The 25520-nt window shown below is 53.6% G+C and overlaps 5 protein-coding genes across 5 annotated transcripts; 3 read left to right on the top strand and 2 right to left on the bottom strand.

Annotated features, from left to right (window-relative positions):
• The first annotated feature begins 4622 nt into the window (after window positions 1-4622).
• On the top strand, window positions 4623-8465 carry QC761_110130 (uncharacterized protein). Its single transcript, XM_062874304.1, has 3 exons — window positions 4623-5203; window positions 5252-5518; window positions 5575-8465. Exons 1-3 carry the CDS (start codon window positions 5201-5203, stop codon window positions 7921-7923), a joined length of 2619 nt encoding a protein of 872 aa, XP_062737422.1. The 5' UTR covers window positions 4623-5200; the 3' UTR covers window positions 7924-8465.
• Window positions 8466-10042: 1577 nt separating this feature from the next.
• QC761_110120 (uncharacterized protein) lies at window positions 10043-11338 on the top strand (the record flags this gene model as incomplete). The annotated part of the gene is made up of 1 exon (XM_062874303.1): window positions 10043-11338. One exon carries the CDS (start codon window positions 10043-10045, stop codon window positions 11336-11338), a length of 1296 nt encoding a protein of 431 aa, XP_062737421.1.
• Window positions 11339-12710: 1372 nt separating this feature from the next.
• QC761_110110 (uncharacterized protein) lies at window positions 12711-15920 on the bottom strand. Its single transcript, XM_062874302.1, has 2 exons — window positions 14025-15920; window positions 12711-13968 (listed from the first exon to the last, which is right to left on the bottom strand). The coding sequence occupies exons 1-2, from the start codon at window positions 14477-14479 to the stop codon at window positions 12987-12989; spliced, it is 1437 nt and encodes a 478-aa protein (XP_062737420.1). The 5' UTR covers window positions 14480-15920; the 3' UTR covers window positions 12711-12986.
• A 44-nt stretch (window positions 15921-15964) lies between these two features.
• On the top strand, window positions 15965-21280 carry QC761_110100 (uncharacterized protein; the record flags this gene model as incomplete). Its single annotated transcript, XM_062874301.1, has 4 exons — window positions 15965-18679; window positions 18737-19066; window positions 19120-19349; window positions 19403-21280. Exons 1-4 carry the CDS (start codon window positions 16858-16860, stop codon window positions 21278-21280), a joined length of 4260 nt encoding a protein of 1419 aa, XP_062737419.1. The 5' UTR covers window positions 15965-16857.
• A 626-nt stretch (window positions 21281-21906) lies between these two features.
• QC761_110090 (uncharacterized protein) lies at window positions 21907-24552 on the bottom strand. Its single transcript, XM_062874300.1, has 2 exons — window positions 23340-24552; window positions 21907-23279 (listed from the first exon to the last, which is right to left on the bottom strand). The coding sequence occupies exons 1-2, from the start codon at window positions 23980-23982 to the stop codon at window positions 22081-22083; spliced, it is 1842 nt and encodes a 613-aa protein (XP_062737418.1). The 5' UTR covers window positions 23983-24552; the 3' UTR covers window positions 21907-22080.
• Between the last annotated feature and the right edge of the window lie 968 nt (window positions 24553-25520).

Genomic DNA, 25520 nt, shown 5'->3' with positions numbered 1-25520 from the left:
AACCTCCGCTGAATAGGTAGCCTCACCTCACCTCACCTGTCAAATTCACAAGGCGAAACTGTTCACTAGTGCCCCTCACCTCTTCCCCTTTCTGGCAGTCAACTCGTTAGCGGAGCACGTTCAAGAGATCCAGAGCTCCACCTGGCACCCTGTCCAAGAGATTCAAAACCCCTCAGTGCCATCATCACACCTGAACCCGGCCTCCGATCATCAAGCCCGGGTCCGGGGTCCCCTTGTTTCTCTCGCCTGCTCGGACCATTTAGGGATCCCAGTGTCCACTTTGTCCCGGGGAACTTGTTGACCTTGGCCCCGTAGGCGTTCTCGGCATCGGTGACGAGAACATCGCAATTGTCAGCAACAAAGCAACACACACAAGAGAGATGAAAATCTGATCAATTAATGCACGTCGTCACTCTGCATCACCGATAGCTTCCGTGACGGGCACCATCCGGGAAGACAAGGAGATCGAGGATCATCAGGTTGCGCGCGGAGATGCCCCGAGCGAGCTAACAACCGGGGGCTTTCTTTTTTTCTTTTTTTTTTGGGGGGGTTATCGACAAAGCTAGTCCAACAGCAAAGTTTTCGATGTGTCTTTTTTTTTCCCCTAGTACCTAGTCGCGATGCCGAGACCTGGGGTATCAGGTATTTCAATGTGATCCGAGGTGTGATGGTTTTGTGGTGTGTGTCACTCTCACACACAACAAGGGGACGACGACTCAGAGAACAAGTCATTTTTCAAATGTCGCAATTCTCGCTTGTTTTACGGATACGCGTTTTTTTTTTGGTTCATCACCAAAGAAGTGAATCAAAAGTTCCCACGTGGGTTTGAGAGAGAAAAAACGATTATCCGCATTTTCGTTTCAACAGGAAAAGTCTCACATCAATGAATGGGGTGTGAGACTCCATTTGTTCAGGATATGGAAAAGTTTCTCGGCACCTTCTTGAACGAATCGGACTGCGTAAACCCACCAAGACCCAGTAGTCTAAATTCTTTTAGAGTGGATGAGTGCAACCCACACCTGTTTTTGGGAAGGGCTCTAGTCTAGACTGGGCCGTTTTTTGAGACTTGTTGATTCTGACGACCAGTTAGATTGTCAAGATGGCATTTTTCATCACGGGTTGGGGGGGGGTTAGCTTGGTTTGGAGGGTTGACTCAGGATCTGATGTTGAGTGAACACCACCCATCCACTCACCACTTTTGTGTAGAGGAGGGTGGTGGGTCGAAGAAGAGGCCGCAGGGTGGAAATGTCATGTGAGCGATGGCGAAAGGGGGGATATCTCCTTTTGTTATTTGATACCTCAAGTTGAGGGCCTATCACAGCTGCTGGGATGAACTTGGCTATGGTTTGGCAAGATGAGGATATTCCACTCATGGCACCATCTGCAGACACTTTTTTCCTCCTGAGGAACCCAAACAGAACCAGATGGGAAGGGGCAAAGAGAAGCGAGGGCAAGAGGAATGATGGATCCATTCTTGAGGAGGGGTTATCGGTTTCAGGGCAAAACAGGGCTGCTCCTGGTATTGGTAATGGGAATGGGAAATAAGAAAACGAAGTCGTCGTCGTCAGGAAAGGTCACCGCTATCTTTGAGTCATTCTTGGGAGTTCCGCTTGGGCATCAACAGGGCGAGAATTGATGGCAGACTGTGGACACGCCGAATGAATGAACCCCCTCTCTGCCGGTGGCCCGGTAGGTAAGAGACAAGATCTGTCGATACCCGTTCACCTTGGGCGGTCAATGGAGGATATTAGCCCTGTTGTAACAAGACAACACATCCCTACCGTACCTTCGTTGTTCTGTCTCACAAGGCGAGCAACATGAAGCGGTAAAAGTGCTACTTCTTCCTCTTCTGACTCAACTCAGCCGTCTGGTCGGGTACAGTTGTCTCCCTTCCAAGACAGAACATCTAGAAGCATGCCCGTACCCGGGCGGGGGGTTGTTTTTGTAACCACCATCCGTTGTATCACCACCTTACCTCTCCTACCTACCTACCCCCTGCAGGAAGCTTTCTCGTTCTGCTTGCTGTATAGGCATGTAAGCACTTTAAAAAGTTCGCATGGAGTAGGCTACCTACTGGCAGCAGGTACGGGGATGCAGTAGTGAGGTTGCTCGGCATTGTGGTTGTTTGCCTGTTACTTTGCGAACACCCGAGACTCTTTGGATCATGTGTGCTTGCGAACGCCCCCCACGGGTTTCCCGAAGAACAAGGTAGATAATTCTCCTAAACCGAAGAATACCTACCACATGGTCATCCTTCAGGTTAGACAAACATCCACCCGCCGGCACAAAAAGGAAGGGAAAGAGTCGGTGTGTTTCCACCACGCAAGCCCGAGAAAGGTTTTATCTACATGCTGTACTACACGGTACTGTACTTCCCCCCTCCTGCTATCATGTACCTGAGATATCCAAAATCCCAATGTAAGGAACCCGACAAAAACGTATCACGAGATCACGACATTTGCAGTACGCCGCATCTTTGGATCGTTCTCACCCACTTATATGGCTGTAGGACAACAAGCGGGGTTTGGAGGGTTGGGGGGGTGGGGGGGGGGATAGGATCGGGGGTTACACACATTGAAGAAGTGGTATGATGATACCACGTTCGGGAAGCTACACTCACTTTAGGGCTTGCATTTTTTCTCTATTTCGTTTTTACAGTTGTGCTGTGTTCAGTGACAGGGATAAGAAGAGTTGCGGTCTGTGAGGAGACGAGCTGCAAGCACTTTAGCTACCCTGTTCATGTCTTTTTTTTTCTCTCTAGTTGCTTGTTGAGATCTCGCACATTGGTGAGGGAAAAAGATGTCGGAAGCGTTAGCGAGTTCGGAAGGAGATAGCCTAGGTACACTAGGTGTAAGTGCTAAAATTGCCGGATTGGGAATGAATGACAATGGGTTTGTTGAGAAGAGATATCGGATCAAGTCCTTGTTTGCAGATTGACGTGGAGGTCTTGCTAATTATCGATTGTTACCCCCTCTGAAGAGGGTTGAACCGATCCTTGATACCTACCCATGCTTGATCATATGATATTTCCTGCCGTGTGTGTGTTTACAGGGTTAGAAATTCAAGATTTTTGCCTTGATATCTCACCGCCGCCGCCGCCGCCGCCGCCGCTGTCTGGCTGGGCGGCGGCCGCGGGGAACCCTGACAGTCGGGTAGACAGACAGAACCTAGCTGAATGAACCGCGTGGCAAGGATGGCTGTGTACGATGACGCAGACAGTGGTCAAAGGACCAAAAAACAAACAAAAAAGATGACTGGCCGAGGTGGGCTTCACCGCAAGAGAGGGCTTGTTTCATGCGGATATCCACGCTTGAAGCCCAGTCTCGGGTAGGAACCACCCTGCTGCCCTGTCACGAAAGCATGGAAAATGGCCCGGCAGGGGGTCTTTTTGGGGTGTTCATGTGCCTTTGGAGTAAAAGGGTCATGTTATCCCCGACTTATTGGGTAGGACTGGCGGGGAGGAGGGGTAAGGCAGAGAGAGGTATCTTTGTGAAAGCCGAGCGAGAGGAGGAGCTGACCAACGAGGCAAGCCTGCCCACCCCCGGCTGAGCGCAGCAGGATTGTAGGGGAGTGGCCAGAAGTTTTTTTTCTCGGACCGTTCCACCGTGCGAGCTACAACGGGCAATCCGGGACTACTGCGTGGGTAGTTGCCGATCACAGATGACTCTCTCTTGTGCCCAATTGACTTTTAGTGAAGGGTGAGGGCCCAATTGGGTGATGAGATTACCTAGTGTATCGGTCGGGACGGGCCTTGATGGAGAAGGGATATGGAGTAAGAAATAGGGATTATCATGAGAACACAGCGAGAGGGAATAAACCGGTTGTCGGTGGTGGTTGACCCCGCGACTGCTGCTCTGCTGTGCTGTGCCTTTGGTGAGCGTGCGGGGCCGCTGTCTCTGTGCAACGGAGTGAGCACTGCACGGCACTCATGCTGACCACCCCACGCGGCAAAGCAATGGGAGAGGGGGTACAGAGTGGCTCTCATCCGCCGGAGAGTGTGTCCTTCGAGACCGAGACACTCCTTGTCTATTGTCGGGCCAGAAATGATCGGCGGCAGGTTCCCTCTGAGGCCTCATGGAAGGGATCTGGAATATGGAATGCCAGCGGATGTATGCCGGATCTTATGACCGGCCGCGCTGAGGCCGATTTGATAGACCTTTTCCCGCAAGATTCGGCCTGATGAGCGGAGGCAAGGTGAGAAAAAGGAACACAAGGGAGGTCGGGGGGCGGCGGACCAGGTCCAGTTCAGTTGTTGCCAGGGCAGGGAAGAGTCTAGAGTGTTGAGGGGGGATGGGATGGATGTTTGACAGGAAGGGCTTAGCGCCTGTCACTGGGCGCTTAGGCCGTCTATTTCGAAGCGATTTTGTGCAGATGGACCAATGGCAACACAGCATTGCTCGGTACCATTCAAGCACCACATGAATTTCTCACCAATGACAACAACTCACCACCCATCCTCTCACCGTCCTCTGCACATCCGTGACTTCTCTGCAGTCCATGCAGAGTGGACTGCAGAGAGATGTGGCCATCTGCCCAACCAGCCTTCGCCTTTCGGCCGTCCCTAGTTCGATGCGATGCCCTGCTATAATTATACCCCGGAATGGGTGCGTGCTAGGGGAAACCTGGAAGGGTGGAAGGGTGTTCCTGCGAGTCTTGCTGCTGCTGCTTTCATGCGTGTCTCTGTGAGTGCCGGACAGAGGATGGATGGTTGGATGGTTGGATGGTTGGATGGATAGATGGCATGCTACCTATCTCTTCACTCTCTGGCCCCCAACACTTAACATTTATCACACCACACCACACCACACCGACCGATCACATTGTGACCGGCCACCTTGGACACTGCACCGCACCGCACCGCACCGCACCGTTGCCTCCCATCCGAGCGCTTGCACATATGCTGTAGTAGCAGTAACCCCGACATCGCGGCTTGCCATACCGTGGACCGTGGTACATAACCCATATCTGTAGCCGCCCGCCACACCGTCCCACCTCTTGTCCTCTTCTCCCGCTTTTGGCTTCAAGCAGTGACCGAGTCGGCATGCGAACAACAGTGTCTAGTTCGTCCCAACTGCTCCATCTTAAGAACCTATCTTTGTCTTTTTGAAAGGCAAACATTGCCGGCAACGGCACTAACTCCTTACCTTGGCAAACAATTTACTCTGCCAATCTCACCTGTTACACCGAGTCTGATTTCACAATGGTAGGCATGAATAGCTGGATAGTGAGTGAAATACTAACAATTGTATAGGCTCAAGTACGCTTCGCTCCACGAGAGCACCCGCAGATGGAAATGAGGGAAAAGGGGAGGGCGAGGGGTCCGGTATTCACAACGCCGGCTTTCAATGACAGGCCAAACTCTGTGTACACGGAATTCATGGAGTCAGAAGCCGAGATGGGCCACGAACATGATGATCATGATGACGACGACGACGACGACGAGGTCTACAGCGAATTCGGGGATCTGGAAGGAATTGAAGATGGCGAATGTTCCCCCCGTGCCAGCATTGGCGGTTCGGTGCGTTGACCACCCCTGATGTGGACAGAGGGGCAGTTGCTAACAACAACACGCAGTCCGGCCAACACAGCTTTACCACCCTTTCCACATACGACGAGGTCCAAACACCAAGGTCCCTGCGGCAACGGCCCTTCGCATTCGACACGTACGAAGTGAAGCAGCAACCAGTAGAAGGCCCGAGAGGTCCTCACCTGTTCCGGAGCTCCATGTCCTCGGCCCAGTCCATCGAGTTGCAACATGCGCTTTCGCTCTCGCCTGTGACGCCCAAGAAGCCACATCTGATGGACTACCAGCTTCAGGATGTTCACCTCACCGCTCTGCCAAAAAAGAGGCGCAACACGGCCGGCCCTTTTGAGTTTACCGACGAGGAGCTTGATACGTCGGCGCTGCATATGTGGTCTCCGGAAATGGTTGCGCAGAGGATGCTGAATGCCGGTGTTGAGCTTCCCGCCGCGGAAAAGTTTGTCGAGAATGATATCACGGGTGCTATTTTGATCACTTTGAAGTTTGAGGACTTGAAGGAGCTGGGGATTTCATCTTTTGGCGTGAGGACGTTGATTTGGGAGGAGATTCACAGCATGAGGGACATGCAGAAGCCGGAGCCTATGCCCGAGACACCGATTGAGGATGAGCCGGACAAGCAGGTCAGAAGGGAACTCAAGAGGAAGGAGAGCGGCGCGACCAAAGACAAACGGAAGCCGAGGTTGAAGATCAACGATGTCATCTCTCCTTTGGAGTCGGTGTCCATCGTGGGTATTGAGCAGGTACTGCCAAAGCCTCACCAGTGCTCCAAGGGCGAGAACTGCTCCAAGGCCAAGAGATACAAGCGGCTGATGGAGGCCTTCCAGAAGGACCACCCGTTCCTCAACGACAAGGGCGTCATCATGCTTGCCGGCGACCTTGGAAAGGTCACCGCTACCACGGGTCTTGTCGCGCCAGAAGAGGACGAGTTCCGCCCGGTATCCGACGTCGTCCCTTCTGTGGTGGCTTCATCCGATGTCATGGGACCCGGTGCCTTCACAACAATGCAGTACCTCCAAGAAGCTGCCCTTCGTAATGTCGAGACAAGAGACGCCCAGGACAACGTCCGTCACTTCCTCGACTTCCAACACCAACACTCCACCAGCAGCGAAGTCCCCCCAACACCACCCTTTGAGATCTCCCCCGTGAGTAACTCCCCGGTCTACGGCAGCAACACCACCACCCCCCAACCTCACACCGGCCTCCGCGGCCTCCCCAAGCTCTCCATCCCAACCCACCCATCCACCACCACACCCAACACCTACGACCCTCAATCCGCCCGCGCCCGCTCCGCCCGCCCAATCTCCCAAGTCATCCCCTCCTTCCGAGAACTCTCCCCCTCTTCATCAGAGTCCACCCCCACCGGCGCCGCTCCCTTGTACCGTTTCGGCACACCCTTCTCAGAAATGGACGTGCCCATCACCATCACCTCCCTCCCCGCCCCCTCGCGTGACTTTTCGCAGTCTGTGCCCCCCGACATGAACTACCGCAACCCCACGATGCGGTCTCTGTCACGCAACACCATCCGCCGGCCCTCCTTCCCCGTCATGCCGGCCCTCGACGAGAACAGCATCGTCTCCCCTCTTTCCAACAACAACAGCCACAACAACATCCCCTCCACCCTCAACCGCTCTTTTTCACAGCGTCGTCCGTTGCAGGCTCCCCCGAGGGTGAACTACCCCTGGACACAAACCGACCGCCCCACGTTGGAAAAAGCCATCCCCCCTACTACTACAACAACTACTACTAGTACTACTACTACCAACAACCCTGCCGGTGTGAAAACAGTCAACATCAACGGCCGACTGTCGCCCGTGAGCGATAAACCCACCCCTGACATGACGGGTGGCGAGGCTATCAGTTATCAAGGTCTCATGAAGAAGAGAAAAACAAAGATGCTCAGGCACGAGTGGCACGAGCATTTCTTTAGACTTCAGGGGACAAGGCTGACAATGCACAAGGATGAGAAGGAGAAGAATAGGACGTTGGAGTATATCGATATTGATGACTATGCTATTGCCTGCAGCAGCATGCAGCAGAGCGGGAATAAGCTGGGGGCGGCGTTCAAGGCGATGCATATCCGACGGGGGAGTGATGAGTTGGCGAGGAGGGGGGATGTGGGTGCTTTTAGTTTTCAGCTGGTGCCGCAGGATGGGAGGAAGGCGCTTGGGCTGGGGGGGGTGCTCAGTAAGAAGAAGGAGAGTGGTGCTGGGGGGGAGAGGGAGGGGATTGAGGGGGCGGTGAATGGGACGGGGAAGACGCATCATTTTGCGGTCAAGGGGAGGGATGAGAGGATTGATTGGATGAGGGAGTTGATGCTTGCTAAGGCCATGAAGCAGAAGGGGGAGGGGTTTGAGGTTGTGGTGAATGGGAATATGATTTAGTGCTTGGAAAGGGGGGTTGGTTTCCTTTGGTAATACTCCGCTCTTGGTTTTTTTTTTTCTTTTTTTTTTCTTGGATTTCGACATGATATCTATACCCCCGCTTATACCCTCTTCTTCTTCTTTTTCACTCCTCTTTTCTTTATGTACCTTTTACTTTTTTCATTGACGATGATACCTTACCAGTCTGTTATTGCTTTTTTTGGGTTCTGATACGTACTTTTTCACTTTCATTTTGGATGATCATTTATGCATAAATTGGGGCATATTTTTATGGACTTCTTTTAGGCTACTTTGGGTCTCTTCTTCACCTTTTTCTCTAGCTTTGACATGTTGATTGCCTTTTTAGATTGAGAGAGAGACCTTTGAAAGAAAGCCTGATCAGATAACCTATGGCGACATAGTCTGTTGGCGACGCTCTTTTATGGATTGATGAATATTTGGATATGATTTGGATTTTTGGGAGGATGTGGGATTAGTTTAGTGGATAAGTGAAGAATGAAAAGTATTGAGATTGAATATTTTTATGTACTCTTTGGTTGATGTGAGACTGTTTGTCCGTGTCTTCATTCAGTAACTTTTGTGTTGAAGCAAAACGGGTTTCAACCATGGTGATTGACACATCACACTCTTCATTGTGTTAGAGATTGAATATAATATTTTTACTGGGGCCTACATATCCCCATCTCATCTCACAACCGTCCTTGTCTCATCAACAAAGCGCACCTCAAGCCCAATCCCAACCGACTGAACCTGCCACTTTTGAAGCCGAACAATGGGGATTATTATATGTTTGTTTTTCTGAGAGTTGCATGTGGTCAAGGTCACAACGGGCCAGGACTGTTTCGGGGGTCTGGCGCGAAACAAAGTGGGCTTCCCGTCTTTTCGGGTCCGGGTTCGGTAGACGGCCCCCCCCGGCCAGATCTGAGGCCTGCGTTGGGTGGTACCATTCCACAACACACACTGTCGAGGAAAGGGTATCACGGATCTACAGTTTTTGCCAAGAGGAAACCGGACTTTGTGATATGAAGGGCGGTAAACCTCGGCTTGATGTGAGGTGTGGTGGATATCAGACTTGCCATCATCACATCAGGACAGGGCGGCGCGGCCGCGAGGGTTGGGATACTGGATGTTAGATACCCGCCCAGCTTGCAAAACCAAGACTCTAAGCCCCGATGGCCACGTATGATGCCGAGGAAGAAAGAAAACCAAAACGAGGCCTCTTTTATCATGGGAAGCGCGCTTGACGGGTATGCGGGTTGACGATGACGGGCCTTTTTTTTTTTTTTTTTTTTTTTTGAGATTCTTGAGTTTGTTGTTCCTGGCGTTAAAACAAGGCTGTGTGGTTGATGCGGGTACCTGGACCGTGCACGCTGCCAACAAAGTGTAAGGTGGAGTCATTTTTATGTAACCCAAAATAGCACAATTTGGTTGGGCTGTCCAATCAGGTGGTCGGCCTCGGCCTGTCACGACTGTTCTCCAAACGCCCAGTTGCCCGTTTGGGACGGAGCCAACGGTGAAAGAGAGTTGCTCACCACCACTCGTTTTCTGGCAGGGTCATATGGTCACCCCAGGAGGTCATCGGCGCTTCAACAGCGACCTCTCAACCGCCCGCAGCTCGACATGGCCCAGAATATTCCTGATGGGTCCGCAGCAGGGTCCGTTGGACAGGACAGGACGGCTTCTTCTGCCCGACCTGCTAACCTGACCCTGCGTCTAGTTTCTGCGCGAGAATAGCCAGAGGTCTTGTCTTGATGGAGTTGAAGGCGAAATGCGTCATCTCATCTCTGCTTCGATATACACTCAAGGTGGCCTGTGGCCCTCTTTTTTTTCTCTCTCTTTCTCTCTCCTCTGCTCACTAGCTACCAGTCAGGCTTGGTTCTGCAAATCACTTACAGTGTTGTTGCGTGGTTCGACTATTCCACAAGTTCATCTTATGTCTTTTTCCTTTCTTACTCGGGCCAAACCGAAGCGATAGCAACATCACACACTGTTTCGGTGAACACCGTGTGCCTGCCAGCGTGGGATACCTAATATAGGACAAAGCTCATTACCCAGGCGTCACAACGCCTGCCCAGACAAACGTTATCAAGGGTTATTATAACATCGGTTCCTCTCCGAGATGGCCAGGAGACGAACAGCCCTCCGAGCCATCGCTCTCGCCATGATCTTGGCGACCGCGTCCGCGATCCCGACGACATACGAAATATTCGCCAGGCAAGAAGACGCATGCGGCGCACCAAACTTTTCAGGATGTGGCAACGCCAACGTCCCCAGCTCTTTCTGCTGCCCAGCAGGCGACAGGTGCCTCGTCCTCGCCGGCAACACCACGGTCGTCTGCTGTCCGAACGGTTCAACATGTCAAAAGCTCCGGCCCATCGACTGCAACATTGAGCTTCAAGACGCCGACAAGGCCCCCGACTCTGTCATCAAGACAACCGCCCTCGGGGGCTCTCTGCCAAAATGCGGCTCTGATTGCTGTCCGTTTGGGTACTCGTGCGTTAATGGCGAGTGTGTCATGAACACCAACCAGAACGCTGCACCTTCGCAGTCGAGCACACCATCTTCGAGACCTTCTACCACCCCCACGTCGAAACCATCGACCACCGCGAGTCCGTCAGAGACGCTGACCGCGACGGCAGTCCCGCAGTCTACCGGCCCTCCTATCGCCGGAATCGCGGGCGGTGCCGCAGCGGGAGCAGTGGTATTAATCATCGCCGGCGTCCTCGCCTTCATCTTCATCCGCAAGAGAAAGGCTGGCCAGACGGCTTCGTCGTCAAGCTCACCCCTCAAACTCTCGCGGTCGACCTCCTCCTTTGGCAACATCATCTCCGCCCCTATCCTCCACGACGATAAACCGGCGTTGAGAACAGATTTCGGAGCCAGGCTGCCCACCCCGCAAATGCTCAACAACAACGCGATGGACATGCGAAACTCGGTTCTCTCCTACGACAACAACCAGATTGTTGCTTCACCTCCAAACCAGAATAGGAGGATGAGCAGTGTTGCTTATGGGGGGTTGATTGCGGATTATTCACCCCAGCAACCGGGCGGGCAGAGGAAGTATGTGGATATGCCGGATATGCCGGTTAGTGATGATGGGAATCCGGAGTACCAGGGGGGACTGGCGCCGAGGACGCCAGAGCAGCAAGGGAGGGAGGTGAGTGGTGTTAGTATCAATATTTTTGCGGATCCGAGGAATATCACGCCGGATCGGACGCCGCAACAGGGGGATGATGGGAGGAGGTATACGGATATGACTACTTTTACGGAGATGTTGGACCGGGCGGATTTGGGGGGGGTTGCGAGAGGGGATGGGTATGTTAGTGGAGGGGGTGGGGAGCAGTATGGAGGGAGGGAGGGGGATAGGTATCAATATGGGGTAAATGGGGGAGGATATGGGGGGTTAGGGAGGTAGTTGATAAGGGGGGAGGGGGTATGTTCTTTTCTGTTGTGTTGTTTTATCTGCTTGTTTTATCACTTTGGGAAAGGGGATTGGGGCATATATTCAAGGCGTTTTTTTTTTGGTTTTTTTTTTTGGGAAAAGTAGGAGTATAAGATTGGGGCTTCTCAGGAAGGGGAGAAGCAAGCTAGCATCATCACTGACTGGCGTCGGTCATTCATTTCTTTTGTTTTGGGATTGCAATGGTTATACCCCCTTCTTTTCTTTTGTCACCCTTGCCTCCACCCCTGGTGGATGGATGGATATATTTTTGAAGATCTTTGGAAGAGTTGTAATTAATGAGGAAGACAGCCGCGATTATTCTACTTGCTGGTAGAAAGTGTGATTTCATGCGGTGAATAGAAATGGCGTGAGGGAGGATGGAGACCATTGTCCCATGTCAGTATCGACTGACTGAAACGCACATCATAATTTATCACCACCACCACCTTTCCGGTCTGTGTGTGACCTTATCCCGCCCTACCAAAGACTCAACCTGCTCGTCACACCAAACCCCCCAAAATCCCCCGTCCCGCCCGTTTCCCCCTTCCTCCCTCGACCTAACGGCCATCTTGAGGTCCTCTCTGATGGGTAAATCCCCCCCCCCCCCACACCCAACACAGGGAATAACTAGTGTCAAGTCAGCATCATCATCACCCAACTTTTCCTTTTCCAATGAGGAGTAGGTGGGCAGGTAGATAGGTATCGCACTCACCCCGTTTCTCCACCGTTCCTTCCGCCGTCACCTCAGGCGCCAAACCAGCCCAGACCTCGGTCACACTCCCGTTCTCAGCCGGGTACCCGAGCACCTTGGCCGCCGGCCGTATCTTGAGTTCCCGGTCATCAGACAACCCACTCCTCAGGATTCCCTCGGGTTCACCGCCAACACCCACCACCCCTTTGTCTTCATACCGCCTGTCAGACTCCACCGCCTGCGCCCAGGCTCCGGTTTTGGACACGGGAGCATCTTTGGTCGGGGGTGGTGTTGGTGAAATCACCGCCCGTTAGACACCCCATCTGTGCCCCCCCCAACCCGAGGCTCGGTAAAACATCCCCATGCCGTAAGAACCAAGAAAGATAAACAGGGACAATAGGAGTTCGCCGTGGGAGTTGGGGCGGGAGGGTTTGATGGATCGGACGGCAGCTGAGAATTTGGACTCGGAAGCGAGCTGCCATCCAGATTTTTCCATTGGGGGAGCAGGGCTGTTGTGTGACAGAGAACCCCGATGCCTGAAGTGGCGCCGGTGACGAGAAAGACTTCTTTTCCTGTCTGGGCGGGGAACGAAGTGGGGGAAGAAGTTTGTTAGGAAGGAGTGAAGGTTTGGTGGCATCTTGTTAGAGTGGTATATGGTGGCGAGAAGGGCAGAAGGTAAGGAATTCCGAATACGGGGACTAGAAGGAATTTTCAAAGGGTTTGAAGCCGAACTACTTCGCCATCTCTGCCAGTCAGATATCTAATTCTCCTTCAGTAGGTACAGATACCCCTAATAGCCGTCAATCTCGATAGCAACCAATCTGTAGCAATTCGCATTGATGAACCAGAGCTGTACAGTTCAAGATGCTTCATTTATATGTGCAGTAGCCCCTTATTTACCCCTGCCTTCCCCAACCTTAGAGCCCTCACCTAAAACTTGTAAGTGATAGTCTTGGTCCTCACCCACTCCGCCATCCCCGTGGCAGTATTGAACCTCCCATACCCGCTCGCCTTCGCGCCACCGTGCGGCAGCGCACTCTCGTCATGCACCGTCATGCTATTGATGTGCACCGCCCCCGTCTCGATCTCCTTGGCAAACCTCAACCCCCTCCTCAGATCCTCCGTGAAGACCGCCGACGTGAGACCATACTCGGTGTCGTTCGCAATTTCCAGCGCCTCCTCCTCCGTCTCAATCTCATACAACGCCACCGACGGCCCAAAGCTCTCCGTCTGGTAGATCTCCATCTCCCTGTTCGCATTGTTGATCACAACCGGCTTCATCCTCGTGTCGCTCTTCTCCACAGCGTCAGGGTTGCCGTACAGCAACTCGCCGCCCTTGGCCAGCGCATCCTTGATGAGAGCCTTGTTCTTGGTCACAGCCGCGCTGTTGATCAAGATAGGCGCGTCGGGAGCAGACCCGAAAATCTGGTCAATGGCGCCGACAAACCTCTTCTCGAATTCGGCCCTGACGTTCTTGTGAACCAGGATGCGCTCGGTAGACATGCAGATCTGGCCGCTGTTGAGGAAGGCGCCGAGGGCGCACTGGAAGGCGGCGTTGTCGAGGTCGGCGTCCTCCCAGACGATGGCGGGGGCCTTGCCGCCGAGCTCGAGGAGGACGGGCTTGAGGTTCTCGCCCGCCAGACGGCCGATGATGCGGCCGACGCCGGTGGAGCCGGTGAAGTTGATCTTCTTGACGGCCGGCTCGGCGATGAGGTTGGCCGTGATGCGGGGGGCGTCCTGGGGGGAGTGGACGAGCATGTTGAGGACGCCGGCGGGGAGGCCGGCCTCGTGAAAGACGGAGCAGAGGCCCCACATGGTGCGGGGGCAGGCTTCGCTGCCCTTGAGGATGGCCGTGTTGCCGGCGGCGATGGGGAAGAGGATGGAGCGGATGCCGAGGATGTAGGGGGCGTTCCTGATCTGCATGTCAGCTTTTGATGTGAAGCGCTGCGTGCCATCAGGGCAACATACCATGGGGCAATGGCGAGAATGACACCAAAGGGCTCCCTGACGATCATGGCGCCGGTCTCAGGATCGGCAGTGGTGGGAATGGTGCCCTCGAGAGTGCGGATCCGGCCGCCAATGTCAAGGCAGAAGTCCTTCGCGACGTCCAAGTTGAAGTCGGCCCACTGGCGAGGGGCACCAGTCTCCTGCATCATGTAGTCCCCGAGCTCCTCCTTCCTCCTCTCAAATATCTCAGCAGCCTTCAAGAAGACATCCCGGCGCTCCTTGGGGAGTGTCTTCTTCCACGTCTTGAAAGCCTTGTCGGCGGCCTCGACGGCCTTCTTCACGTCGGCATCCGAGGCGGCGCCGGACCGGTGGATGGCCTTGCCGGTGACGGGCGAGATGACATCGTACTGCTTCTCGGCGTGGTACTCCTCGCCGTTGATCCAGAAAGGGACCGAGTAGGTGGCGGCGTCAGACATGATGGGCGAAAAAGGCGGGGAAAGAGAGATGGGAAAGAAGACAAAGGCAAGGTACAGTCCGGGGTATCAACAAGAAGAAAACAAGGAAGGGGCTACAGCAGAAGTGAGATCCAGAGGAACGGGAACAAGGCCGATGAAGCTGGGGAGAAGCGGGAGAAAAATAGGAAGAAGACAGACATGATCGGTCATCATGTGGGGGGTGAACCTGGATTGGCCTAGAGGAGCAGAGTCTGGGATCTTGTCACAGGCCGGCATGTGGGTATCGCGAGGGGCGTTACCCCTGGATGAGTGCCGCCCCCGGAGACTGTGGCCAAGATGGGGTTGTGAAGCGGCGCGCATGTGGGAGGGTATAAAACACTGAAAACACTTGCCGGCCTGCCCTACTGATGCTGGGTTCCTACATGTCTGTCATGACAATGATCAGTTATGAATGGTTGTCCAAAGGTGAAGAGAAGGCCACCATCATCTCATCTCATCGTAGACAGCTGCCATCCGAAGATGCAGAAAATGCCATGTTTGAGCCTCCCTTTCCAGTGACGTTGTTCAACGGGGCAAATCCGATGGCAAAACCCAGCTCCCCGGTGACCCCTCCATCTCTCTAGACCCTTCCTGCGGGGTCTCCAGGTGGGGTACTCATGGTGGGGAGCGTGTTCGGCATTCATCGCGGGTGCTGCGTTCGGAGGCTCAGCCTTGCTTCGACTCCGGGTTCTGGGCGCCAAGGGCTCGGAATACGGAACAAGAAAGACCTGGTGGCAGTGTGACAGCCAGAATTTGGGGTCGAGGGGGGTGGGAGGGGGGGCCGATAAGACATTGTCGATGAGCCGCACACTCGTCAGCATGTCACTATAGAGCAACCATCACACACGGTGTGTCCCAAGAGCCGCAAGGTGTCTCGACCGGAGTGTTGTCGTAGTAGTATCGGGGAGTGAACCCACGTGCTGAACGGCCCGAAGGATACCCGGCGACGTGCCCCCGGCATCCGGTGCCGGCGAATGTGTGGAGAAGTGGAGTCACGGGCTTGGCCCTGTCTTGTCTCCGGCTTCATCTTGATCACACAGCCCGGGGCTTGTTATAGAGCCGTGATTTGGGGCTGGACCGTAAAGTCTCGATTCTCATCAAGGTGGACAAACAGTCTCTGTTCCCAATTTGTTGGCTTGGGTTACTCGGCTTGAAGACCTCCCGAGTCAGTCATCCGAACCGGTGAGACGTGTCAAAAGTGTCAACTGCTGTGCGCTCGTGGAACAGGCACGACGGGGTGCTATAAAATATGATTTTCGAGATGGTCCAAAAGTCAGTGTTGAGAACGTGAAATCCCAAGCGGTGGTTTGGTAACGACAACTGCCAGCAACTGTCAGCAATACCCGCCCAGTGAAATGCAAGCGATCAACAGAAGGTCGCATCGGCTTCGACATCGCGAATGGAACCGTGTTTTGGGGCATTATATACGGAACAATGCAAAATCCCATGCTTCTGAGTGGAAATCCCATCTCTGAGCAGAGTTGTCCAGCTGAGGGCGGCGAGGGTCACAGTTGGACAAACTGCGAGATGACATTGGTCTGACACCCCTCCCGCTTTCGTCTGACCCAGTGCTTCCGTTCGGCGCATTCCATTGCTGTCTCGGATACATGATCATCACGATAGTGACCGCTAAGGTAGCATTGCCACTTCAGAAATCTGATGCTGACCCTCCACTGTTCCATCCTTGTGGATTTCCCCCCGTTACCGTTCATCGGATGTTCGACCTTACTAGTGTTCAGCTAACGGCTCGGTGGGAGAGTTTGCTCTGATCTTCTAGGGACGTGGTTGCCAATGACGACACCGGGAGCAGAAACAAAGGGTTTCTGCAAAGCTCCGGCCTTGACTAAATCAACCTTAAAGCCGATCAGGTCGGATTACGCAGCCGGCCTAGGTACCGCTGGCACTGGGCAAAAAAGCCACCTCGGGGGCCTAGTCGATTCTTTCCATTTGCATCTGAATTACCAGAGAGAGCGAGGTGAGAGAAGATTATCACGCACTGCTTTCCAATCTTCGACTTGCTATCGCGACCTCATACCATACACTTTCTGTGCTTCCATAGAATCAGCCGCGCCCTTCACAACGCAACGCGAGCTCTAAGACGGAGATGCCCAGCTTAACGTGACAAAAGAGTTCGGGAGCCGCCGGTGGGAGTTTAGTCACTGCTGGTGCTGTCCAGTGTCTGGACCAATTCGAACCGAAACTCTCTAGCCAAAGACACAACTCCTGGGGTGCCCAAAAAAGTCTTTGTTTTGACGACCAAATCACATACGCACACATACACCCCGCCAAACCTCAAATCCAGCCATCTTGGGCTCGCGGGCCGTTGTCTGCTCGATGCGCCTCCTGACGGCGACGTCGACATGACGCCCAGTCAAGAGTTACAGGAGGCCAGCTGCGCCGTCGACACCAGCCCAGCAGTCCCTTTCCGCCAATCCCCACACTCGACCCCAGACGACACGCAGTATTTTGGTCGATATACCCGCCATCACAGTCGACCTCAGTCGCCCGCCTACAATGTGGCCCCTGCAGGCGGTAATCGGTTCGTTAGGGACGCTCCCTTACTCACGCCAGGTGTTCCTCGATCGCAAAACGCCAGTCCGTTTCGCATACCGATGCCATGTATCACGCCCGGACAAGTGGCCTTCTCAGCCTTACAATTTCTCCCAGTACCCGTGCTTGTTTTGGACGGCTTAAAGACGGTAGCTTTGGCAAACGAAGCCATGGGAAGACTGCTCGGTATGATACCCGAAGATGTTGGTGCCGACGGTGACGGCATGGTACCCGTCATGGACATTCTTCGCGGCAAGACCCTGGCTCAGGTGGGCATTGATCTGGTTCAGGACGGCGTTCCGGTTTGGCTTGATTGGGATCAATTTCTCAACCAAGCTGCTGTCGAAACGGGAGGTGGAAGTCCATCGGCGACAGCCGACGGCACCGTCGAGGTCGACGGAGATGCCACGCCAATACCGGACGGAGCGAACGATGACCACGTTTTCGATGGAAAACCCCATGACCACACGCCAACCCTCGCAATCGAGGTGGTGATTTCTCCCAAAGATGTCACCAGTTCCACGTATGATCCTCGAGCAAGGCAAAACTTGTCGGCTTCCCAAAGGCGTGCCAAAATGATCATATCGGTCTGGGATGTCAGCGAAGGACAAACTTTCTTCACGTTGACCTTCACCAACACCAACTCGGCCTTCAGCCCCGCCATGAGTAGGAGAAAATCGACGGCCAAACCGAGTTATTTGGAAGCTGCCGAGAGGAAGTCTATACCTCATGTCAGCAACCCACCTTCTGCGGCCTCTAGCAGGGACTCCAACGCTTCCTCCTCGTTCAAGCTCAGCCCTTCTGCCGTGTCCTTTTCCGCCAACCCGTTCCCCCCCTTTGGACCGCCCGCTGCCTCGGCACCCTCAAGCGCGCCGTCGGTACTTCAAAAGATCAACATCATGAAGGATGCCTTGCTTGACAACATCCAGACGCCCATCCTGGCCATGTGGAGAGACGGAAGTGTAACGCTTCCCAACCGTGCTGCCCGCAACTTGTTTTTCCGAAACGCTGACCTTGACAAGTCGGCTGATGGCTTTGATCTGCTGCCAAACTGGGTGGTATGGGACCAAGATTTTACGAAGCAGCTGGATCCGAGCGAGTATCCGATCGCTGTGCTGTTGCGAACCGAGAAGCCCTTTGTCGGCCTCCGCATCGGGATGCGTGATGAGCATGGGAAAAGTCTTGTTTTTGACGTGGAGGGGGTGGCGATCAAGGATGAGAACACGGGGGAGTTCCTCGCCGGCGTCGTGACATGCCGGGATGTGACCACTCTTCATGAGGAGCTGAACCAGATCAAGGCGGCGGATGAAGAGAGGTTTAGGCTTATTTGTGACACGATGCCGCAGTTGGTGTGGACGGCGACGCCTGATGGGCAGCATGATTTTTATAATAGTCGTTGGTATCATTACACTGGCCTGTCCGAGGAAGACTCGTTTGGTGAGGGATGGTCGAAGCCTTTTCATCCGGATGACATGGTGGAGGCTGCGAAGCGGTGGAAGCACTCTCTTGCGACTGGCGAGCCCTACATGACGGAGTACAGGTGTCGCAGCAAGGATGGAGAGTGGAGGTGGTTTCTGGGGAGGGCGCTGCCGTTGCGGAATAAGCAGACAGGCAAGATTGAGAAGTGGTTTGGTGAGCTTTCGTCTGTACCTGGCAGATCTGTGACGGAGTACTCATTCGTTTGTTTAGGAACATGCACCGACGTCCATGAAAGCATCGAGACCAAGATCGAGGCTAAGAGAACTCGACAGCAGCTTCTCAGTGTTATCGCTCTGTCTAACATGACGATGTTTACGGTCGACTTGAACCGGAAGATCACCATGATTGAGGGAGCGCTGATATGGGACTATCAGTGTGACAATACCACCTCGCGCTGGTTTATTGGGGAGGATGTTTACGACGTGTTTAATCGTCTTAACTCGCAGCTGCCAGAGGGACAGATGCCGGCTTTCTTGAGTCCGCTGGAGTCTATTCTTGATGGGAGTACGACGAGGGAGGACTTTCAAGAGCATGAGATGGGTATGTTTTTGGGTCTAGCAAGCGACTGTTGGTATATGCTGACATTGCAATAGATGGACGCTGGTACCGCACTCGGTTCCAACCCATTCTAGGGAAAAGAATCCGTGAGAAGGGGGAAGCAAATACCATCATCGAGGGCGTGATAGGCCTCATCATGGATGTTACCGAGCTCAAGGCGAGAGAACAGGACATCCAGGCGCAGGCTCAAGAAAAGAGACAACTGGTGGCTAATGAAGCTGCCGCCAAGGAGGCCAGCAGGTTGAAGTCGCAGTTTCTTGCTAACGTAGGTGGTGACACGTCTGATGAACAAACTGCGGGAACTAATATTGGAGGTAGATGTCTCATGAAATTCGAACCCCCATCACAGGCGTGATCGGGATGTCGGAGCTGCTTCTCGACGTTGAGCTCACGGAAGAACAACGAGACATTACAGAAAATATCTACCGCTCCGCCAACGCGCTGTTGACGGTCATCAACGACATTTTGGACTTTTCCAAGGTGGAGTCGGGGAGGCTCGACATTGAAGAAGTCCAGTTCTCGCTCTCGGTTATCGTCCGAGATGTATCCAAGATGTTGAGCTTTGCCGCCGAGCGAAAAGATTTGGCCTTTCATTCCGACATCTCGGAGGATATCGAGACTGACATGGTGGTTATGGGCGATCCTGGGAGGGTGAGGCAGATTATCACGAATCTGGTGACGAACAGCATCAAGTTCACCAACCATGGGCATGTCAAGTTTTCGGTTTTCAAGGAGAAGGACACGCCCGAGATCACCGAGATCAAGTTTGTGATCGAGGACACGGGGATCGGGATCGAGGAGGAGGTGAGGAAGAGGTTGTTTCAGCCTTTTAGTCAGGGTGACGCTTCGACGGCGAGGAAGTTTGGCGGGACGGGATTGGGGTTGACGATTTGCAAGCACCTGCTGGGTTTGATGAAGGGGAGGATGGTGCTCGAGTCCACTCTTGGGACGGGGACGACGGCCACGTTTTGGATTCCGTTCAACAAGCCCCAGGGTGCTGCTCAAAATTCCAGCCTTGTCCAGATTGATCCCATTCCTGATCGGTTGCAGTCGGAGATGAGCGTCTCGTGCCACAGCTCGGAGTACGACCATGCTATGGGAACGCCCCCCGAGATCGGTTCTGTACTTGGGGACAGGAGCCGTTCATCGTGGCGCAACTCGTCGGTCAACCTACCTGGTGTGTCCTCGTCTGAGGAAGACCTGTCCCCGGAAGAGAGGTCCAAGATCCACATTTTGGTTGTGGAGGACAATGCTATCAATCAGCAGATTGCCATCAAAACGATTCGAAAACTCGGCTTTAATGTTGTTGCTGCCTGGAACGGGAAGGAGGCGCTGGATTACCTGGTTGCGGCGGAGAAGGGGGAGAAGAAGAAGCCAGATATCATTTTGATGGATGTGCAGATGCCGCTGATTGATGGGTACAAGTGCACGCACTTGCTGAGGCACCACTTGCCGTACAAGGCTTTTGTGGGGGACGTGCCGATCGTGGCCATGACGGCGAGTGCGATTCAGGGGGATAGGGAGAAGTGCAAGAGGGCGGGGATGGATGATTATCTGAGCAAGCCGGTGAAGAGTAGGGTTTTGGAGAGGATGTTGGTCAGGTGGGGTAGTAAGGGGAGGAAAGGGGGGATGGTGGCGGTGGATGATGGGGTTGGGAGCAGTGTGGTGAGTGATTGTTCGGATTCGGGGGAGCATTGTGATAATGCGGGGATTCCGGGGGTTGGGGTGGAACATGATAGAGAGACGCATGAGGAACTGGCCACGCCTAAGCCTCGGGGGGAGGGGAGGGAGGAAAGGGGGCATTTTCCGGGGTATACGGTCGTGAGTGATGGGGTTGGGGTTGTAAGTGGTGGTGGTGGTGGTGGGGATAGTACCACTCCCAAGTCTAACTCCCCGCAGAAAGGGCTGTCGAGGCCGGGGAGTAAGGAAAGGCTGGGGGGGGTGCCGATGTCGCCTGTTATTAAGCACTTTGAGGAAGACAAGGAGAGTGCGATGCACAGTCGGGATGATAAGCTTGTTGGGGCGGCGGGGATTGGGGGGGCGAAGAGTCCTTCTGTTCTTGGGGGGAAGAAGGAGGGGCTGGGGGAGAGGTTGACGGAGGAGAATGTGGAGAGGTTCAATTTGGAGGGGAGGCAAGGGGGAGGTAAAGGGGGTACATATAATACGGACAAGGCAATTAGGGGCGGGGCGTTATAGACTGGGTTGGCTGGGGAAAGGGAACAAAAAGGACTGTTAGGTTCATTCATGGTTCTGGACTTGGGGGGAAAGGGGGTTATGGGTTAGGTAGGTATACGCATAGCCAGGTTTGGGTCTGGGCCGGTTTCATGTAACTTTTTGAGCGGTATATATGTCTTTTTTCGCAAGGAGTTTGGAGATTTTCGAGTGTTGTCTGCTCAGTTCTCATGTCAACACAGGAGTCGTTGGCTATTCTCACAGCCTGAACAGCACCACCAACCCCTTTACCACCCATTAAGATCACAAATCGCTCACAATAAACACCCAACCACAAAGATATTCCTAATACCTTGATTTATAAATACAATTATCTCTACAGATAAACAACCCCCCCCCCCTCCTCCCACATCAATTACCCCCACAAACACCCCTACACTACGCAGCCTGTTGTCCTGCACCCCCGGTACTCCTCACTGTCTCTACTCCTCCCAAACAATTTGCCAGTCGCAAAAACAGTTATTTCCCCTTCCTATGACGGTAAAAAGTCTGCCCAGCAAACCCCAACCCAACCCAAATAATCCGAAACCCCCCCTAAACTCCCTGCTTGAAATTCCCAAGTTTACCCCTACCCAGACCCTGACCCTAAACCCTTTGTATCCTTTGAATAACTACAAATCCCCTATCAATGCGGGGGTGATGGTAGTTTGATAATGTACAAATATATACTCGCGTAAGCATGTGGCGAGGAACAATGTGTTAATGTTGCAAAGTGTGATGACGGGCATGATGTTCACCTCTCTGCTTCGACAAAAATGAGGCAACTAAGGCTTCTTCTTCCCCCTCGCAGGACGGCCCCTGGTAGGCTTAACAGCGGCGGCAGCATCGTTGGTAGTCGTAGCAGCAGGAGCACTGTTCCTCGTCCCCATCACCTCATCCCTGATCTCTTCCGAGAGACTAAAATCGGCCTCTGCAACCTCGGGAACGGCCACGCCCCAAGCAAGAACTGGGTTCCTTCTGGTACTAATTCGGCGACGGTTTGGATTGAGAGCAGCATCACGCTGATGTTTCTTCGCAAAGAAAGACGTAAACTCCCTCTCCTGCTGTGGCGGGGCAGGAAAAGGCTCAACAGTCGGTGCCTTCTTAGCTTGGTGTGGCGGTGGTGGTGGTGGTGGTGGTGGCGGTGGTGGTGGTGGCTTCGAAGAACGAACCCGTTTCTTCGGTGGCGGCTTCGACTTCAAAGACGACTTCTTAGCAGCCGCCGCAAGGGCCTCTTCTCGAAGCTGTTTAGCGACAGAAGCATCAACGTCACTCTCCTCAGCATCATCTGGTGGTTCACCATCCAGCTCATCATCACCCATAGCCTCATCCTCGCTATCCGGAACCACCAGTTCTCTCTTCCTCTTCTTCTTCGTATGCTTCTCCTCATGACTTGTAGACGTGGCACGGCTGGACCGAGCAGAGGGCTCAAGATCCTTCTCCTCACTCGTGGCAGTCTCCCTGTCGGCCAGGTATTTCGCTTTCCTTTCCTTCTCCCGCTTCCTTCTCTTCTCCTCCGCCGTCCATCGCCGGAACTTATCCAGGATGGATTCGCAACCCTTGACGAAATACTCTCTCGCAGGCTCGAAGGTTTTCTTTTTGGATTCGGTGATGCCGCTCACACCCATGATTCTGAGCCAGTCTGGGCCTTGGAGGCCGTCCAGGAGGCGGATGACTTGGTCTCGTTCATGTTGGGCACGAATCTTTTCGGTATTTCGTACCGAGCGCTCTTGCTTTTCTTCTTTTTTATGGATTGGTTCGTAATAACTATCGGGCAAGGGGTCTGCTTGGTGCTGTGAGGGATCAAGTGGCTTGGATTGCTTTGCGAGGAATGCAAAGTCAATTCGTTGGCAGTCGTGGAGGTCGGTGTACAACTTATCGCCCCAGCTCTCGACTGGGAAGGTTGGAGGTTTGGAAGCCCAGGCAGAGGGAGGAGGTGCGGTATCGGATGCTACGGCGACTGGAGTCTCGAGATTCAACGAGTCTAAAGGACGCGAACAGGTTAGCAGTTGAATGGAGATGACAATATGCAAGATAAACTCACACTCTTTCTTCGGGTCGTTGCCAATGACCTCATCGTACTCGGGAAAATAAGCAGAGAGCTCACTCTTGAAACGAGTGGCTTCTTGTGACCTCAACTTGCGACCCTGGCTTTGGGTGGTGCTCGTTGTGTCCTCCGTGTTCGGCTGCAGTCTGCTGAGCTCATGCTTGAGCCCATTGACGACCTTTTCCTGATGTTTTGTGAGGCTAGTAGGGTGTTTCTCGGCATTGTTTGCTGTCGCGGGTTGCGCCGGCGGGGCTCGTGTCGGTATCGCAGATCGGGGTTCCGGTGGTGGTGGTGCCGCCGCCGCGACAGTGGGTTTGGTGGGCAGCGGCAATGGTGGCGCGTCGGCCGATTCTTTCGCAACTCGGGCGTGGTACGACGAGGGCCTCGCCGGGATCTCTACGGCAATCCTTGCCTTCTTTGGTATGACGGCATCGCAATTGCCAGACGAGAGGTCGAGATGTCGCTTTCCATAGGCGCGAGTCGGGCTGAGCGGGAATTGTTTGCTGTTCTGCTTCGGCATGGCGGTCGCGACAGGGCGGCGATAGTCAGCGCTGCTGCTGGAGAGCAACTTGGGGTGCGAGATGGTGGCATGGAGACCCTCGGCTCGTTTGGAGCGGGTCGCAGAGGATGTCATGGCCATTGTGCAGCGTGTCTGTCATGGTCCGCTGCACATGCTCCTGCTGCCGATATCAAGTCGCAACTGTCGCTGACTGAAGTTGGGAATTGAAAAGGTCGCTTGGCACCGAAGAGCGTTGCTGCGAGTTTTGGGGCCGCTCGCTGTGCTGTGACCACTCGTCGACCTGGGGGTTGATGGTGTGGTTTCAATCCAGTTCTGGCTGGACAATACCTAGCAAAGAAGGCTGCTTCTGAGGGCGTGCGACCAACTGGTGTTTTTCAAAAATGAAGCCACAATATTGTTTCTTTTATTTTTCTATAGCTACGGTTTTATTTTGGGTTATTGTCCCAGAGGTTAACCACCCTATCTATGGTTTGGATTGTCGCAGCCACCACAGCGCCCTCAACTGCGACAGCACAGCGCAGTGCAGATGCAACTAACGCAGCCCCACTTCACTCTACCCATTCAGTCAGTCGATTCCATTGGCAAACAATGGATAAGAGTGCCAATGGCAAGCTTCCTGTTCAGTGATTTGTGCCCTCCGAACATGCACCTGACGCACTGGCGACTGTTGAGAAAAGGAGAAGGTCCATCACGAAGGCGCAGCTCTGGAGCCAAGATTGCAGTGGGGCAAGAGGGGGTAATTTGTCAGCCATTCTATTAACCCTAACCCTCTTTTCTGCCCGGCAGGACTTGAGAAGCATTCCGAAATCCGGTCCGGCTTGGCACGGAGGTTCCGTGGCGGATCCCATTATGAGCCCCGGCCCGGTACCAGTTACGGAAGCTGTTCCGATCTAAGGGGTTCCGACCTTCATGGGCCCATATGCTGATAGTATAAAACCAGATTTACCAAAGACAACTACACACAACACCCCATTCATCGACTGATACACCCAACCCACAACCCAAATATTGAGCCCAAGCACTGCGCCCAAGTGCCACAACTCAAACACCAATCTTATCCAATCAAGGCCAGTTCCACCAAAGTTGTCAACTTCATCATACATGAGTACATCCAAACACATCACAAACTCCTCCTGCTAACATTTCAATTCCCAGATAAACCACAGAAAAGGTAACAACAATGTCCAAATGAGCCGTCGTGATCTTTATCAACAAGATAGATCTGTTTAGCCATACAAAGATAAACCACCCGCTTCCCCCGTCACCTCCCATCCATCTCAGCCCCAGCAGTAGTCGGAATATAAACTATCCTACGAGGGACTCCTGACTAATCATGGCCCGCCCGCGCGGCATTCCCAACCATCTAAGCTTACCCATCATCGCCAGCAGGCGGTGTCTCCTATTCAATGAACTGCTTACCACACTGACAGAGAAGCAGAGGCGAAACCTCGAACCAGCTTACATCGCTATCTAAAGTCTAGGATGGAGACGTAAAAGCAACGGGGAGTGTCGGTGGGGTATTTTGGTGATGGGTTGGAGGGCTTTACTGTGGATTTGGGACAATGGGTGTTGATGGGACTTTGGGAGAAGAGGTTGGGTTGGAGAGGGTTGATGCTGGGATGAAGAGCCGCACAATATCACAGAAAGTCAACGTCAAA

The sequence above is a fragment of the Podospora bellae-mahoneyi genome (assembly GCF_035222275.1).
Source record: "Podospora bellae-mahoneyi strain CBS 112042 chromosome 1 map unlocalized CBS112042p_1, whole genome shotgun sequence".
Lineage (NCBI taxonomy): Eukaryota > Fungi > Ascomycota > Sordariomycetes > Sordariales > Podosporaceae > Podospora > Podospora bellae-mahoneyi.
The sequence above is the reverse complement of the archived record's forward strand: the minus strand, read 5'-3'. Positions and strand labels throughout refer to the sequence as shown.

Coding starts and splice junctions, on each gene's coding strand:
- QC761_110130 (XM_062874304.1), top strand. Junction 5,519..5,574: donor GTGCCAGCATTGGCGGTTCG/GTGCGTTGACCA, acceptor AACAACACGCAG/TCCGGCCAACACAGCTTTAC.
- QC761_110110 (XM_062874302.1), bottom strand. CDS start 14,479: ATGTCTGACGCCGCCACCTACTCGGTCCCTTTCTGGATCAACGGCGAG. Junction 13,969..14,024: donor ATTCTCGCCATTGCCCCATG/GTATGTTGCCCT, acceptor CATGCAGATCAG/GAACGCCCCCTACATCCTCG.
- QC761_110090 (XM_062874300.1), bottom strand. CDS start 23,982: ATGGCCATGACATCCTCTGCGACCCGCTCCAAACGAGCCGAGGGTCTC. Junction 23,280..23,339: donor CAACGACCCGAAGAAAGAGT/GTGAGTTTATCT, acceptor CGCGTCCTTTAG/ACTCGTTGAATCTCGAGACT.